Source organism: Pseudorasbora parva, chromosome 16, assembly GCF_024679245.1.
Source record: "Pseudorasbora parva isolate DD20220531a chromosome 16, ASM2467924v1, whole genome shotgun sequence".
NCBI lineage: Eukaryota > Metazoa > Chordata > Actinopteri > Cypriniformes > Gobionidae > Pseudorasbora > Pseudorasbora parva.
Genome location: NC_090187.1, coordinates 827,626 through 842,151, shown reverse-complemented (window position 1 = coordinate 842,151; position 14,526 = coordinate 827,626). Strand labels below are relative to the sequence as shown.

At 42.3% G+C, this 14,526-nt stretch overlaps 1 protein-coding gene across 3 annotated transcripts in view; it reads left to right on the top strand.

Moving 5' to 3' along the window:
* The window catches only part of shank2a (SH3 and multiple ankyrin repeat domains 2a), a 64,310-nt gene that overhangs the window by 27,591 nt on the left and 22,193 nt on the right, over positions 1-14,526 (top strand). For all 3 annotated transcript variants that reach the window (XM_067419489.1, XM_067419487.1, XM_067419488.1), the window contains exons 11-13: positions 8,274-8,550; positions 13,117-13,247; positions 13,321-13,434. In XM_067419489.1, coding sequence (XP_067275590.1) covers positions 8,274-8,550; positions 13,117-13,247; positions 13,321-13,434 — 522 coding nt within the window. The remainder of the gene's footprint in view (positions 1-8,273; positions 8,551-13,116; positions 13,248-13,320; positions 13,435-14,526) is intronic.

Genomic DNA, 14,526 nt, shown 5'->3' with positions numbered 1-14,526 from the left:
ACTAGTTGGGGCTCGGTCATAGAAGGCCGGTTTGCGAGAGGTCTGTGCGGGCCCCAGCATTATTCTTGGCACATGTTTGACAGACGTTTAGTGCCCGCGCTCAATGCAAAACAAATTAAATGTTTAAGCGACAAGGCTTTAAAACGTGGGTAAACACCCCTTTAACTTTACTGCATATGATTGTATATTTGCTCATATCAACGCGTAGACTCACAGGCACACTCAAAAAGAGCAGAAATAAACTAAGAGAAATATGTCAAATGGAGAGAAATGGAAGTAATTAATAAAATGCAAAACGTTTCTGACCATGTCCATCCCTTTATGACCACCATATACCCATCCTCTGATGGCTGCTTCCAGCAGAATAATGCACCATGTCACAAAGCTCGAATCATTTCAAATTAGTTTCTTGAACATATATATATGTTAGGGGTGTAACGGTTCACAAAATTCACGGTTCGGTTCAATACGATACACTGGTGTCACGGTACGGTTCGGTACGGTTAGGTATGTTTTAGATACAGCAAAAAGAAAAAATTGGCAGATAAATTACCTTTTTTTAATTATTTTTTTATTAAAACTAACAAAGTATGATTTTTTTTTTTTTTACATTGAACAATGATGGAGCTATACTTTACCCATCTTCTATGTAGTTACAGGAATAAGACATTAGCGCTTTACATTAGCGTGTGTGGTGCGTGTTGCGTTGCGTTAGGGTTAGGGTTAGGGTTAGGGTTAGGGAAATTTAACATTTTAAATTAGAAACTTACAATAGTCTATTCAAAAACAGCCGACTCTCGTCTTTTCTTTCGTTTTTAAACCCTTTTAAAAGAAATCCTGCAGCAGGTCAAAAAGAACTTTGCTTTTCACCTCAGAGAAAGTACGAGTGCTCTCCGTTATGGCACTTTTTTTTTTTTACCTATATGCTATCTGTGGTGAAATTACTAGATTGTCGCGTCAGTACATGTTTATTTTAATGCGAACAATGTTCTATCACTTTAATGCAGCAACGCAGCGCAGCAAAAAATAGACTCGGTACGAAAACGATCCGTGCACTGCTGCAGACGCACCGCTCCTGGAACGGACTGACGGACCGCATCCGCGTGCAGTGTGAAAGCTGTCATCCGTTAACATGGGGACGGGAAAAAATACGCACCGCACACGCACTGCAGACGGAGTATGTGTGAAACGGGCGTTAGGTGTCATATCCGCGGCTATAAATGGACCACTCGCCGCGGTGATGTCTTTTGCCATTTGAATAAGTTGGAAATGTCTGTCTAAATGCTGCGGGGATAGTTTGTGGCTGTTTCTCCTTTTTATCATCTTCATAGCTTACAAAGAATTCAAAGTTCACCCAAACACCAGACCTGTTGGTTATTGGAGGATCTTCTATTTCTGGTTTGTTAAACGCAATAGCCATTTTGCCACGAGCATTCAGCGTGTACTGAGTAAGCGAGCACCTGACTGAGCAGCCTAAAACATATTTGGTGTTTTTTTTTTTTTCACTTCGGCGGTGTCAGGTGCATTGCCTGTTATGTCGTTTTGGTTATTGGGCTACCTTGTTGAACGCATATTATTATATTTCACACACTTTTTTATTTTCCAAATCTAATTAATTAGTCCAAGAACCGTTCGGTACATAATGCGTACCGCATACCGAACCGAAAGCCTCGTACCGAACGGTTCAATATGAATACGCGTATCGTTACACCCCTAATATATATATATGGGAACTATAATCTATTCATGGAATTATATAATCCACTAGTATTAAAAAAAGAAATCCTGTAAAAATAAGTTTTTGCCTTAAATATAAGTACAAACTTGAATGTTTAAGTCCTTTCATCTGGCCCCACTTTATATTAGGTGGCCTTAACTAATATGTACTTACATCAAAAAATAAGAACAATGTGCTTACTGTGTTCAAATTGTATTGCAAAACACCTTTGCTGATATTAAGATGGGATACGGGGCGAGTTAGGGACAGGTGTGGTGGTGTGTGTGAGTTTAAGGGTAGAGTTAGGCACAGGTGTGGTGGTGTGTGTGAGTTTAAGGGTAGAGTTAAGCACAGGTGTGGTGGTGTGTGTGAGTTTAAGGGTAGAGTTAGGCACAGGTGTGGTGGTGTGTGTGTGTTTAAGGGTAGAGTTAGGCACAGGTGTGGTGGTGTGTGTGAGTTTAAGGGTAGAGTTAGGGTCAGGTGTGGTGGTGTGTGTGAGTTTAAGGGTAGAGTTAGGCACAGGTGTGGTGGTGTGTGTGAGTTTAAGGGTAGAGTTAGGCACAGGTGTGGTGGTGTGTGTGAGTTTAAGGGTAGAGTTAGGGTCAGGTGTGGTGGTGTGTGTGAGTTTAAGGGTAGAGTTAGGGTCAGGTGTGGTGGTGTGTGTGAGTTTAAGGGTAGAGTTAGGGTCAGGTGTGGTGGTGTGTGTGAGTTTAAGGGTAGAGTTAGGCACAGGTGTGGTTAGAAAAAAATGGTTCTTTAAAGATCCTTTCACCAAACGGTTCTTTGGGGAACCAAAAATGGTTATTCTATGGCATCACTGTGAAAACCCATTTTTGGTTCTTCCTGGCACCTTTATTTTCAGGCAGTGTGTTAATAGTAACTATATTCTATTTACACTCAGTGAAAATAACATATTTTCTTAGCGATACATGATATTTACACTAAGTGCAAATAGCTGTAGATTCTATTTACTAAGTGAAAATAGTGATATATTCTACTTACACCATATACAAGTAGCAGGTATTGTCCATATAAATAGTAATTACATGTAATTAATCATTTATTTTGACAGATACACACTATTTTCACCTCCGTATTGTTGTACATTAACAGGATGCAATAATTAACGGTGTGAATTATTTTAATTTAAATTATTAAAGGGAATGCCATCTTAAAGGGACAATAAAAGCCCTCCTTACACCTATACATAACCCTACACAATAAATGCTTTTATTATTATTATTATTAAACAATTTGTTTGGCACGTAATTTCCACGTTTATAATTTTTTTCTTAATTTTAACTGAAAATAAATGCCTTTTTGATTTATTGATTTATTGATTTATATTCAGTAGCCCCGCCCACCGACTCGCTTAATTCAGTAGCCCCACCCACCGAGTCATCGGATCACGCTAGCCAGCAGTAATAAACATGCCGAAGAATATACCAAGATATTGTGCTATTCCTGGTTGTGGTGTCTAACAGAACATACCTTTAGCACGTTGGACTTTTGAGTTCATTGAAATTAAAATTTTGAGTTAATACAATGAACATTTTTTGAGATTCGACAACCTTTATTAAAATATTATTAAAAGATTTTGTAAGCATATTGGGGCAATTGTGTGTTTTATTTGTGATGACGCAGCCAAATTGTGCTATTTTCATGATTTATCAAATGTTTTATGTGGTTCAGATACAATATTCAGTTTCTATTTATTAAACAAATTTCCTTCATTGTGTCAACTCAAATTTTTAATTTCAATAAACTCAACATTTTAAGGCAACCAGGTTACTTACTTTTTAAAGTTAAACCAACAAAAACCAACCTTTTTTTTTACAGTGTATGGGCCAGGGCTCGCAAAGCCCAACGCTATCTGCTATTCTCTTTCTCTTGACTTCACATTTGAAGGGCGCACGTGTGTGTGTGTGTGTGTGTGTGTGTGTGTGTGTGTGTGTGTGTGTGTGTGTGTGTGTGTGTGTGTGTGTTTGTGTGTGTGTGTGTGTGAGCATGTGTGTGTGTGTGTGTGTGTGTGTGTGTGCACAGTTCGTACTTATATCGACCGACTGATACAAATACAAAAAAAATAGTCCAATTAATAGCGGGTGGATGAGAAATAAATCATTGTGTTTGTTACATAAAGACGTACTTGAATGATTCCGGTTGCCGCTTTTAGAACAACCCCTCCTTCTTACTGAATGAGACTAAAGTAATTAGTGATGCATTTATTGACTTTATTTAGAGTAATGACATTTACATTTACATTTAATCATTTAGCAGACGCTTTTATCCAAAGCGACTTACAAAAAAGGGTAGAGCAATAGAAGCAACAAAACAGACAAGGCCAAAAACCTGTAAGAGCTGTAAGAAATCTCAATTGATTAGCACAGTACACTATTTTTTTTTTTTTTTTATATATATATATATATATAGACATCTACAACAAAAACTCACGTACGCAAAATACAAAACACTGGATTTGATAGCTATGATAATAACCCATTAGGACTAAGGCTGTTGCCCCAACTGTTGTCGTTAATGCAGATTCAGTGGCCCAATGGGTTGGTTTTGTATGGCATTCTAGCTAAACGCGCAGCAATAGCCATCTACAACAAAAACTCACGTACGCAAAATACAGAACACTGGATTCTGATAGTTATGATAACTATGTAACATACCCGCCTTAAGGCACAAATCCGGATGAGAGACGTAGATATGATCCAGGAGTGTGCGCTTTTTGGTCGTTGCTGTGGTGATCAGTAAGTGCTATTCTGTATTGGTCAGGTGCAATTGGAAAAGATGTGTCTTAAGATGTTTTTTAAAAATGGCTACAGACTCGGCAGCACGAATTGAGATCGGCAGGTCATTCCACCAGGTGGGACAGGTCCAGGAAAATGTCCGCGAGAGCGATTTCATGCCTCTTTGGGATGGAACCACGAGGCGCCGCTCACTCGCAGAACGCAAGCTTCTGGAGGGTGTGTAAGTCTGAACAAGTGAGTTTAGGTATATTGGTGCAGAGCCAGTGGTTGTTTTGTAGGCGATAACTAGAGCCTTGAATTTGATGCGAGCAGCCATTGGCAACCAGTGCAGTTTGATGAAGAGAGGCGTAACATGCGCTCTCTTCGGCTCATTAAAGACCACTCTCGCCGCTGCATTCTGGATCAGCTGCAAGGGTTTGATAGTGCATGCTGGAAGCCCAGCCAGAAGAGCATTACAATAATCCAGTCTGGAGAGAACAAGAGCTTGAACCAGGAGTTGTGCAGCCTGTTCTGATAGGAAGGGTCTAATCTTTCTAATGTTGTATAAAGCAAATCTGCAGGACCAGGCTGTTGCAGTAATGTGGTCAGTGAAGTTTAACTGGTCATCAATCACCACTCCAAGGTTCCAGGCTGTCCTAGATGGAGTTATGGTCGATGAACCAAGCTGAATGGAGAAATTTTGATGAAGTGCTGGGTTGGTTGAAAAAACAAGTAACTCCGTCTTTGCAAGATTGAGTTTAAGATGATCCTCTTTCATCCAGTCAGAAATGTCTGTCAGACAGGCAGCGATACGAACACTGACTGTAGGATCATCTGGTTGAAATGAGAAGTAGAGTTGAGCGTCATCAGCATAGCAGTGATAGGAGAAGCCGTGTTTCTGAATGACAGAACCTAATGATGACATGTAGATGGAGAAGAGAAGTGCTCCAAGGACTGAGCCCTGGGGTACCCCAGTATCTAGATGATGTGACTTAGACACTACACCTCTCCATGACACCATGTAGGACCTACCAGAGAGGTAAGACCTGAACCACTGGAGGGCAGTTCCTGAGATCCCCGTCCTCTTAAGTGTTGACAGGAGGATCTGGTGGTTAACTGTGTCAAAAGCAGCAGACAGATCCAGCAGGATGAGCACTGAGGATTTGGAAGCTGCTTTTGCCAGTCTCAGTGCCTCAGTTACCGAGAGCAAGGCAGTCTCATTTGAATGGCCGCTTTTGAAGCCGGATTGGTTGTTGTCTAGGAGGTTGTTCCGTTCAAGAAACATAGAGAGTTGATTGAACACAACTCGCTCAAGGGTCTTTGCAATGAAAGGCAGAAGGGATACCGGTCGGTAGTTTTCTAAAAGTGCTGGATTCAGAGAGGGTTTCTTAAGCAGTGGGGTTACCCGAGCCTGCTCAAATGCTGTGGGAAAGGTTCCCGTGTGAAGAGAAGTGTTGACAATGTGAGTGAGTGCAGGAGTGATTGAAGAAGAAATAGCCTGAAGGAGGTGAGTGGGAATAGGATCAAGTGGACAGGTAGTAGGGTGATTGGAAAGGATGAGTTTAGAAATATCTGTCTCGGAGAGCGGAGAGAAGGATGGAAGCGTGTTTGTGTTAGTTGTTGAGATGTGCGTGTCAGTTAGTGATGAGGAGAACTGTTTGCTGATGAGAGATGTTTTGTTTGTGAAAAATGATGCAAAGTCATCAGCTGTAAGAGTTGATGAAGGAGGGGGAGGAGGAGGACAAAGGAGAGAGGAGAATGTTTTAAAGAGTTTGCGAGAGTCAGAGCATTTGTTGATTTTGTTGTGGTAGTATGTTGTTTTAGCAGTGGAGACATTTGTAGAGAAAGAAGAGAGAAGAGACTGATACAAGGTAAGGTCAGTATAGTTTTTAGATTTCTGCCATTTCCTCTCTGCCGCCCTGAGTCCAGAGCGATGTTCACAGAGAACATCAGACAGCCAGGGGGCAGATGGGGTGGGGCGGGCTGGTCTGGATGAAAGGGGGCAAAATCTGTCTAAGGAGGATGTTAGAGTGGAGCAAAGAGTGTCGGTAGCACTGTTAGTGTCCAGTGCTGAGAACTGAGCAGGTGGAGGGAGTGAAGATGAAACCATAGTGGATAGGCGAGAGGGAGAGAGTGAGCGTAGATTACGCCGAAAGGTAATCTGTGTAGGAGTACGTGTTGTATCAGGAGTCAGTATGAGGTTAAGAGTGATGAGAAAGTGGTCTGAGGTCTGTAATGGAGTAACTAAAGTGTTGTCTGTGGAGCAGTTGCGTGTGTAGACCAGGTCTAATTGGTTACCTGATCAGTGAGTAGCCGTAGTAGATAGTAACTTAAGGTCAAATGAAGTCAGTAGAGTGCTGAAGTCTGCGGCTAGGTGTTTATCAAGATGGATGTTGAAGTCACCAAGCAGAATCAGTGGAGTGCCATCCTCAGGGAAGCTAGAAAGTAACACATCCAACTCCTCCACAAAGTTACCGAGGTGACCTGCAGGACGATAGACCACTACCACATGGATTTTAACAGGGTGAGTAATCGTGATTGAGTGCGATTCAAATGAAATGGCCGGTAGAGATGGTAATGGATCAAATTTCCAATCATTTGAGATAAGCAAACCAGTACCCCCACCCCTCCCAATAGGCCGAGGAGTGTGTGAAAAAGTTAAATTGGTTGAGAGGGCTGCAGGAGTGGCAGTGTCCTCTGGTTTGATCCAGGTCTCAGTTAGGGCCATGAGGCTTAGCTGAGAATGAGTCCCAATAGATGAAATAAAGTCTGCTTTGTTTACAGCAGACTGGCAATTCCAGAGACCAATTGGAATAGAGAGTAAAGTAGCAGAGGATGTTAGGATATAGCGCAAATTATTAGGATTGTGGCGTCTCGTGCGTACAGAGCGTGATTTACGAGTGCTAGTAGTTATAGTTGAGATTTGAAAGCACATGGTGAATACAGATCAGAGAAAAGGCCAGATAGGAATTAGAAAAGAACTGAACAAAAATAATGAAAAGGAAGATGATACTCAAGTGCCTTGCCGGGGTCCTTGCTCGGGCGGAGTTGCACAGGGAAGAGTTGAGGTCTTTACACTCGTTGGTCTTCACACAAGGAGGGCTTCACACAGCCGCTGCCACGGACTATCAAGCTATTTATACTCACCTGAGTATCGTTATTGAAAGCAGCTGGGAACGCCCCCAACAAACTCACTCCCAATGTGGCAATGACCAAACAAATGCTAACTCAATAAATGCTAACTCCCACACACACACCGTGAGAATACACCAAAACTAATAATACACACCACTGCACTACACAGACACACTTATCCAACAACAAATGAACAAACAATCATGATGAATATGATTATTAACATCTCAGACACACAGTAATGTTGTGATAATTGGTCAGTTAGTTAATAGTTATTAATGAGGCTAATCTCAGTCAGTAATTATTGATTACTTAATAAGGAACTATCTCCTGAATTCAATATTACTGATGAGTTGAGCTGGTGTCTGTATTAGTTAATAGCAGGAGCTGAAGTGTTAATGTAGTGCTACTCATTAGTCCTGCATTACTTCCTGCAGAGTTATCTGTTAATATTAATATACTGTTGATATAGAACCTTTTCTTCTTAGAGTGTGTGAATAGACACTGTTATTTTTAAGGGTGTTGTTCTTCTTGTCTTGACCACATCCTAATCCACACTATCTTTCTCTCTCTCTCTCTCTCTCTCTCTCTCTCTCTCTCTCTCTCTCTCTCTCTCTCTCTCTCTCTCTCTCTCTCTCGCTCTCTCTCTCTCTCTCTGTGTGTGTGTGTGTGTGTGTGTGTGTCAGTGCCGTTCCACGATGCCCCGCCGTTCTCCAGACAGCGGCTCCTGCAGAAGAACAGTCTTTCCGTGTCTCGGCTTCTTCTGCGCTCCAACAGTGACGGCGGTCCGAGATCCATGAGCCCAGAGCAGCGTGCCGCTCTCAGTCTGTCCCCGCTGAAGGCGCCCCGAGACCCGAGCGTTCGAATGAAGATGGTGACGGGTCGCGGAGGAACCAGAACCGGCTCAACGAGCCGCTCTCTGTCCGTTAGTCTGGAGGATGAACACGGCACTCTCCAGAAATGGTAGGCAAGACCGAACCAAACAGAAACAGAAAGATTCCTGTCATATACACTGTATTACCAAAAGTATTGGATTGAGTTCAGGTGTTCGATCTCTTCATGGCCACAGGTGTATAACTCCAGGTCTAGGCCTGCAGACGCTTCTACACACATTAGTGAAAGAATGGGTCGCTCTCAGGAGCTCAGTGAACTCAAGCGGGGGGCCGTGATAGGCTGACACCTGTGCAATAAGTCCATTCCTGACATTTCCTCACTACTAAATATTCCACGCTCAACTGTTAGTGGGATTGTTGTTGTTGTTGATGACTTTTATTGTCCCCTTGGGTAAATATTGTTTGCAATTGTTTCCACATACGTATTCAAAACACAAACAAACATTATACACAGAAAACAGTAAACAAAAAGACTATATATTAAAAAAACAATTATAACAAAGTGGAAGCGATTGGAATCAACAGCAACTCAGCCACGAAGTGAAATCCCAGAGCGGGGTCAGCGCATGCTGAGGGTCACAGTGCACAGAAGTCACTAACTTTCTGCAGAGTCAACAGCTCCAGACCTCCAGACTTCTGTGGCCTTCAGATGAGCTCAAGAACAGCGGAGAGAGCTTCATGGAATGGGTTTCCATGGCCGAGCAGCTCATCCAAGCCTTACATCACCAAGAGCAATGCAAAGCGTGGGATGCAGTGGAGTAAAGCAGCCGCCACTGGACTCTAGAGCAGTGAGACGTGTTCTCTGAGCGACCAATCACGCTTCAGTCTGACAATCCCATGGACGAGTCTGGGTTTGGCCGTCACCAGGAGAACGGGACTCAGTTCAGTTTCAGTTCAGTTTCAGTTTATTGTCCCCTAAGGGAAACTTGTCTTACAGCCAGGTAAACACACAGGTAGCACAACATGTAAACACCACATACACATACAAATAACAATACAAACTATTTAGTTAAAAACACTGTTACATACACTACTACTCGTCTAATTCAAGAACTATGCAAGTTTAACAACCGAATTGCACTTGGTATAAAAGAGTTCTTTGTCCTATTGGATTTAAAACGAGGGACTCTGAATCTCCGGCCTAAAGGGAGGACCTCAAAAGAACAATGAAGGGGGTGATTTACACAGCCCAATATGGCATCTGCTTTCCTCATAACCTGCCTCTCATAAATATTTGTTAAGGAAACCTGTGGGCAGCCTATTAACTTACCAGCCACTTTTACAATATAGCTGAGGTTATTTTTCTCCCTCAGGCTGATGCCTCCATACCAGGCAATAAAAGCAGAAGTAGGGACAGATTCAATAAAAGATTTATAAAATAAAGACAGGATAACCTTACCAACATTAAAAGAGTTAAGCTTCCTTAGGAAGTACAATCGTTGTTGTCCCTTTTTACAGATCATCTCTGCATTTATGTTAAATTTAAGTTTATTGTCCAACACAGTGCCCAGATATTTATACTGCTCTACCACTTCTATGCCGATTTCTTTTATATAGGTGGGTGGAGGACAACCAGATTGTTTTCTCCTAAAATCTATGAGCATATCCTTGGTTTTAGAGGTGTTAAGATGGAGAAAAGACCTGTCGCACCAACTTACAAACTCATCGACCACTGGCCCATGCTGAGATTCATGTTTCTGCAGTAAACTGACAATAACTGTATCATCCGCATATTTCAGAATGTGTCTATTACTATAATGACTCCTACAATCGTTAGTGTAGAGGATGTATAGTAATGGTGAAAGTACACAACCCTGCGGGGAGCCAGTGGAAGAGACACGCTTTCGAGAGAGACAACCATTCACCTTAACTCGCTGTGTTCTGTTAGTTAAAAAGTCCATAATCCAGCACACAAGATTACTCTCAATGTTAAATTCTGATAATAATTTACTGACTAAAACGTGTGGCTGGATAGTATTAAAAGCAGAAGAAAAATCCAAAAACAACAGCCTGGCATGTGTACCAGGACCCTCTAAATGTCTATAGAGGAGATCTAAGAGTGCAATCTGGGCATCCTCTACCCCTCTGTTAGCCCTATATGCAAATTGCAAAGGGTCCAGGGCCCCACACTGAACAGCAAAAGCCGCTTAACAATCCTTTCAAATGACTTTATGACCAATGAGGTCAATGCCACTGGTCTGAAGTCATTTAGTGTGCTCACAGAGTTGCCCTTTGCCACTGGAACTATGATAGACTCCTTCCAAGCCATCGGGACCCTCCCCTGTTCCCAGGACATCTCAAAGATGTCAGCAAACACCCCACTGAGCTGCTCTGAACAGCACTTCAACAATCTCCCAGTAATTCCATCTGGTCCTGGACTCTTATTTACTTTAATTCTCTTAAATACAGACCTAACCTCCTCTTTTGTAATTGAGAAAGGAGTAGATTTTACCTGAGCCTGTTCCTCCGTTAATTTCTTTAGTTTGTCTGAAAAGTCATGATTATCAAAACGTGAAAAAAAGGTGATCAACGCTTCAGATAACTCACTATCATTTGTATACATTGGCAATTGGACTGATTTTTTTTGTGTTTTTTGCAAACCTATCATTCTTTTCACCCCATCCCATGCTACCTTCAGGTTGTTACTGCCCAGTCTTTCCTCTATCTTATTTTTATATTGCAATTTAGCCTTGATTTCTGCTCGGACCTCCTTCGTTGCCTCCCTAATTTCATGCTCATTTCCGTTATGAAAAGCACTATGTTTTTTCATTAATAATTGTTTCAATGAGCTAGTGACCCATGGCTTATTATTTGCATACACTTTGACATATTTTTTGGGAATAATAGAATCCACACAAAAAGAAATGTAGCAACATACAGCATCAACAACCTCATTGATATCCGAAGCAGAGTCAATGAGAACAGACCAATCGGTGCAGTCAAAACAACCTTGTAATTTCAGAACAGACTCTTCATCCCAGATCTCAATCTCTCTAGTTTTAACTTCCCCCCTTTTAAGTAAAGGTCTGTACACCGGGATGAGATTTATAGTACAGTGATCAGCAGATCCTATGGGAGCCAGAGGGGAGGCCTTATATGCCTCCTTAATTGAACCATAGCATTTGTCCAAGGTTTTATTTTTTCTAGTTGGACATGTGACATATTGATAAAAATTAAGGGATTTACTCAGTTTGCAATTATTAAAATCCCCCATAAGCAGACATGGGGCATCCGGGGAAAGAGATTGAAGTCTTTGAGTCACTTTACGAATTATATCGGCAGCAGTTTGTGTGTTTGCCTTGGGGTGAATATATATTACAGTCACAAATATCTGGGGAAATTCTCTTGGGAGATAGAACGGACGAACGGAGATGGAAAGCAGTTCGATGTCAGGAGTGCATATCTTTTCCCTAACGGTGATGTTGCTACACCACCGCTGGTTTATATATACACACACTCCACCACCCTGAGATTTCCCCGTAACTTCAGAGTCTCTATCCATCCTAACAGGCGCCCCAAAGCCGCTGATCGATAAGTCCGTGTCGCTGTCTTTAGACGACAGCCACGTCTCATTGAAGGCCATAATACGGGCGTTCCTGTATTCCTGTAGATAGTTCGAATTTGCTTGTAGCTCATCGATCTTATTTCTGAGTGACTGAGCATTTGCAAGTATTATTGAAGGGAGCGGAATACGTCGTATTTTTGTTGTTTAAACCGGAGTCGTACGCCACCTCTCTTTCCTCGCTTCCTCTCTTTACGAGAGTTTTTGCAACCATTTCCAGGAGACCTGCGCCTAGAGATCTCAGCTAGAATATCTTCAGATACAAGCGGGTCCCAGTATATATTTCCCATACTCGGATTGTCCCATCGCATCAAACATTCCCGAGAGTATGTCCTTACCGGCTCACATTGCTGGCTGTGTTCGGCTTGAACTCGCCTGACTGCATTGTGCCAAGTGTAAAGTATGGGGGGGGGGGGGTGTATTTCAGGGCTTGGCCCCTTAGTCCCAGTGAAAAGAACTCTTAATTCTTCACCAAGACATTTTGGACAATTTCATGCTCCTATCTTTGTGGGATCAGTTTGTGGACGGCCCCTTCCTGTCCCAGCATGACTGCGCTCCAGTGCACAAAGCGTCGGTCCATAAAGACATGGATGAGGAGTTTGGTGTGGAGGAACTTGACTGGCCTGCACAGAGTCCTGAGCTCAACCCGATAGAACAGCTTTGGGATGAATTAGAGCGGAGACTGAGAGCCAGGCCTTCTCGTCCAACATCAGTGCCTGACCTCACAAATGAGCTTCTAGAAGAATGGGCAAAAATCTCCATAAACACACACAAAACCAAGTAATCAGCCTCTGCTTAATTATTATGTGGGTGAATTTAATAATAATGCAACACATCCTATAAGATGTCCAACCCAATGCACTTTTAATGCAATGAAACAGTGCCTCCTAACTGTACTTTTATGTTTATTTATTAAGGATGTGGCTCTGTCTGATCATTTCTGTATTTTCTTTGATATATCAATCTCTCCTGCCATTGAAGCTAGATCTGTCTCTGTCAAAAAGAGATGCTTGAATGAGAACACTGTGCTGTTTATGAAGGCTTTAAAGTTGCGTTGACTCTTTGCTCCTGCAGTGCCAATGGCCGAGCGTGCAGCCGGAGGAAGCTTTACAGCGCCGTTCCGGGCCGGCATTTCGTGGCGGTTCGCTCATACCTACCTCAGGCTGGCGGAGAGATCAGCCTCCACAAGAACGAGCGGGTCAGAGGTCAGTGCGGTCAAACATCTGTGACCTGGAGCCGTGGATTTGGCATCGCTCCTCATTCTGGTTCTGTCCGCAGTTCTCAGTGTTGGTGAAGGAGGATTCTGGGAAGGCAACTGTCGAGGTCAGGTGGGCTGGTTTCCTGCCAGATGTTTGGAGGAGATTCCTGGCAAACCTGACAAACAGAGACCCAGTAAGAGATCGTTTGTGTGGATCATGCAGAGTTTCCATCTCGCTTCTGCTGTTTATTCCTCATCTGTAAAGTTAAATCATTTTATAAATGGATATGTGTATTAGGGGGTTGAATGACTTCTGATTTTTTAAAGTCAACATTTATGTGATGAAAGTCGCGTCGACGTTCGACTAGTCGCTGCTGATAACATCCTTAATGAATAAACAAGCCTGAACCCTGAGCTGAGACGCACTCACAGGCTTTCTTGTGCACAGGACTTAAACATACAGCACTGCCCATATGGTTATTGATCCTACATAACAGCTTTTGTATAAATGTTTTTGTCTTAAGGTCTAAAATGCACTAGTGGGTGATTGCGTGTGAATTAATTCTACCTGCCAGCGTCTCTAATAGTGAAGCTGTGTTTTATTAATTAAGAAATAATATGCTAGAACTTTTCAGTTTCTAAGCTATTTATTGATAAATCCCAGAACAGCGTTGATACATTTCTGCGTTACTGAATGGTGTTGTGTGAGGCGCTCGATCTCCGCGTGATGTGCGATCGGATATGCGTGTGCCTTGCAATGGAGCATGCATTAGTTTGATTAGTTTGATAGATGATTAAATTACGTGTACAATAAGCGTGCATTCTCGTGATCAATTTTGAGCATCCAGATGTTATAATCAACCATGTCTTGTGGAGAGCTCTCGGAGTATGCATTCATTTGTCATATTTAACTGTTGAAAACAGCTTGCATGTCAGGAAATAGTTTATCCTGTTGCGCCCTCTATAGGCAGCGACTAGTCGACGTCAAGCTTAAAGCGTCATGACAGGGCATTATGGTCGACTAGTCGGTGCAACCCCTAACGTGTATATTGTGAGGAGGCATGTGCCGGTATCAGTTTTTCATGTTGCGTTTAAAAGGATAGTTCACCCAAAAATGAGCCTGTGATGTTTATCTGCTGACCCCCAGTGCATCCAACATGTAGGTGTGATTGTTTCTTTAGTAGAACACAAATGAAGATTTTTAACTCCAACCGTTGATGTATAATGCATGTCAATGAGTTTTTTTATATGAGAGCCACTATGAGAGTAAAAAACACATACATATG